This window comes from Panthera onca, chromosome X (genome assembly GCF_046562875.1).
Source record: "Panthera onca isolate mPanOnc1 chromosome X, mPanOnc1 haplotype 2, whole genome shotgun sequence".
Classification (NCBI taxonomy): Eukaryota; Metazoa; Chordata; class Mammalia; order Carnivora; family Felidae; genus Panthera; species Panthera onca.
Genome location: NC_138357.1, coordinates 5,920,870 through 5,923,653, shown reverse-complemented (window position 1 = coordinate 5,923,653; position 2,784 = coordinate 5,920,870). Strand labels below are relative to the sequence as shown.

The 2,784-nt window shown below is 53.7% G+C and overlaps 1 protein-coding gene across 1 annotated transcript; it reads left to right on the top strand.

Moving 5' to 3' along the window:
* Positions 1–1,458: 1,458 nt before the first annotated feature.
* LOC145713879 (uncharacterized) lies at positions 1,459–2,132 on the top strand. Its single transcript, XM_081792665.1, has 2 exons — positions 1,459–1,628; positions 1,800–2,132. Exons 1-2 carry the CDS (start codon positions 1,497–1,499, stop codon positions 2,007–2,009), a joined length of 342 nt encoding a protein of 113 aa, XP_081648791.1. The 5' UTR covers positions 1,459–1,496; the 3' UTR covers positions 2,010–2,132.
* Positions 2,133–2,784: the final 652 nt, after the last annotated feature.

Below are 2,784 nucleotides of genomic sequence, written 5' to 3'. Positions count from 1 at the left end.
GGTTAAAGGCCAGCGCTACATCTCTCTTGTAAATTGTAAATTTTTCACATTTTTCTCTCAGGTTTTGGATCTTATTTCTAAAAGTCAGAAGAGGCTTTCTGCGTCAGTGATATTAATGGTCTAGGTTACAATCCTCCCCTCCCCCGCTTTGCCCATCATCTTTCAAGTTCTTGTATGGTGTGCTTTGTTCTTCCTTTTAACATTTTCAGACACGTGGTGCATCCTGGGGACACTGGGAAGTGAGCCCTTCATTGGAAACCCCAGAAGTCCCGCTAAGCCCTAGAGGCTGTGTGTCCAGGTGAGCGCCTCAGACCGACTGAGTCCACTAGTCATTTAGGAACATAAGGCCTGCAGGGAAGGCCATGGCCTGCTTCCCCTTTCCTCCGGGGCCAACAACCCGAATGGGACACCTTCAACCTAGGGAACTATATGGACAGGACTTGATGGCAGTGTCTCCTCCAAGGGGTCAGGAGCGTATTGGGCTTGTTCACTGAAATGAACTGTACCAGCGTCTCAGCTGTGAAATAAGCCCCAAGGGAGGGAGGATGCTACCAGTGCCAAAAGTAAAGTCAGAGGCTGAAAGTGCCGTGAGGACCCGTGCTGAGAAGACCTTCACACGCGCGCAGCTGACGCACCGGTGGTTGAGGTGAGACCTTAACCGGGCACCTCCGGGCAATCCGCCAGGATGGCCACCAGCCCTAGGTTGTCCTTCCTCGCCTGCCATCACCCAGCACAGCTTCCAGCACTCGAATACCCGCCTCATCCCCCTACGGGGTTAGCACCCAAGTCCAGAAGAACCCCTAATAAGGCAAGTATGGACCCCAGACTGGAAACAAGAGCGGGACGCCCAGTGGGGCAGGTTTGTTTGCTGAAGTCCGACGGCCTGAAGGCAGTGATTTCAGACTGGAAAGTGGAAAAGGGAACAGAGCGACGTGGACACTGGGAAAAGCAGGTGGGATGGCAAAGTTTCCTGGTGGCAGGTAGGGAGTGAATGGGCTTGGCCCCCTAAGAGTCATTTGTGGTCAGGAAGTGGGATGATTAACATCTCCATGTAAAGCTAAATGCCACCATGTTATCTGGCGGGGGTTTGGGGGCAGATATACCAAATCAAGGTGATGTGGGGGGGGTGGGAAGAGCACAATGAGTCGCTGAAGAAGATTACTGTGAGAAAAGGCATGGAGAAGACACCTTCTCCCGGCCAGGTGGCCTCACACAACTAACTGGTGGAGATGAGGGGGTTAGCACATCAGTTTGGGAGGCTGTTTAAGGGGTGAGAAAGAAGTGGCCCCTTCCTCCCACCACAACATCTTGGCCTCACCCACCCTGCACTCCCCCCTCCCCCCGAAGGTGTCAGGATGGTCCCTCTGAGGTCACAGTGGCTGGGGGAGTGGCCAGATGACCACACAAAGCTTAAGGGTGTGGTCCCTCAGGGCCCTGGGAGGGGTATATATAGGGGCGCCTCAGGGGTCTGGGCCAGACCGCTGGGAGTCTTCGAGATGGCTAAGGCAGCCAGGAAAACCCAGAACCCACCAGCTTGTAGCACAGCTACACAGCAATCGACATCAGGCCCCAGAAGGAGGAAACCCGCGAAGACCCCCCGTCAACCCAAGTCCGGAGGCAGCGGCAAGGTAAGACGACCCCACCCAACCCAAGCTCTTCTTCCCTAGTGTCGCTTCCCACAAGACTCCTCTGTGCCCTTGCCTGGCAAACGCCCCCTCTTCCGAGGGGTTCTCCCGAAGCCCCTGTCCCATCCACCCCCGACCCTGTTCCCCTGACCAGACACTCTGTTGTCTTTCCAGGTGACCAAACCAACCATAAAGGTTAAAAGACAACTCCGGGGGACCGTGACCAAGAAAGCCCCGCTGAAGACTCCCATTTCTTCAAAGAAAGTGAAGAAAGGTAGAGGGACTGCCCTGTTCGGCCATTACCGCAGGATGAATAAAGCGCAGAATCCCCATGATTCGCAGTGGGACCAACCCAGCACCTCAAAGGTGCGTGGTGGCCGCTAACTCTAGAGTGAGGCCAGAGATTTGAGGTCTGCCCCTGAGAAATGGGTGGCTGTTTAGTCATCGAATTTCACACAAATGGGGCATACAATTGGCAATGAAAATAAAATGACCTGTTAAAAAAAATCTGTGTGTCTCTGTGAGTTCTCTGACGGTGGGGAGTGGGGAAGGAAGGGGAGAGGTAGGCAAGCAAGGGAGGGAGCTTGGGCCTGGGGGGTTGGGGGGTGAGACCGGAAGGTCTGGTAGGCCAGAAAGTGGGGATAAGGGCCAGGTGGGAACTGAGCACCGAAGAGGAGCTTCCCACAGAAGAGGAAGACCGGAAGAGGAGGAGACTTCGGATTTCTTTGTGTGCGTGTGTGTGCGCATGCAGAGGTGTGGACCTAGTTGGGGAGAGGTGTTATGTGTGGGGTGGCAGTGTCAGTCCCTGAAACAGCATGTGAGGTCACTGACTGCAGGTCGCCTACCTCACAATGGCTAGGCGTGCCCCACCCTGTCCTGTCCGCCGCAAAAGGCCCTCAAAAAACCTGAACTTCTCACCCTACAAAAAGCCCAAAGGACTAAAATAATGGTGTTTTGGGAGGCCACAAACCCAACATTGAATAGGCCACTTTCTTCCTAAGATTACACACAGACACAGAGACACACACACAGAGACACACACGCACACGTACAATTCAGGTCTATTTTGTGCCTTCTACGACCCTACCAAACTGAACATATAGCGTATGTTTATACTAACGATTTTAATGTCCCTGTCAGCTCATTCTAAAATCTGTGT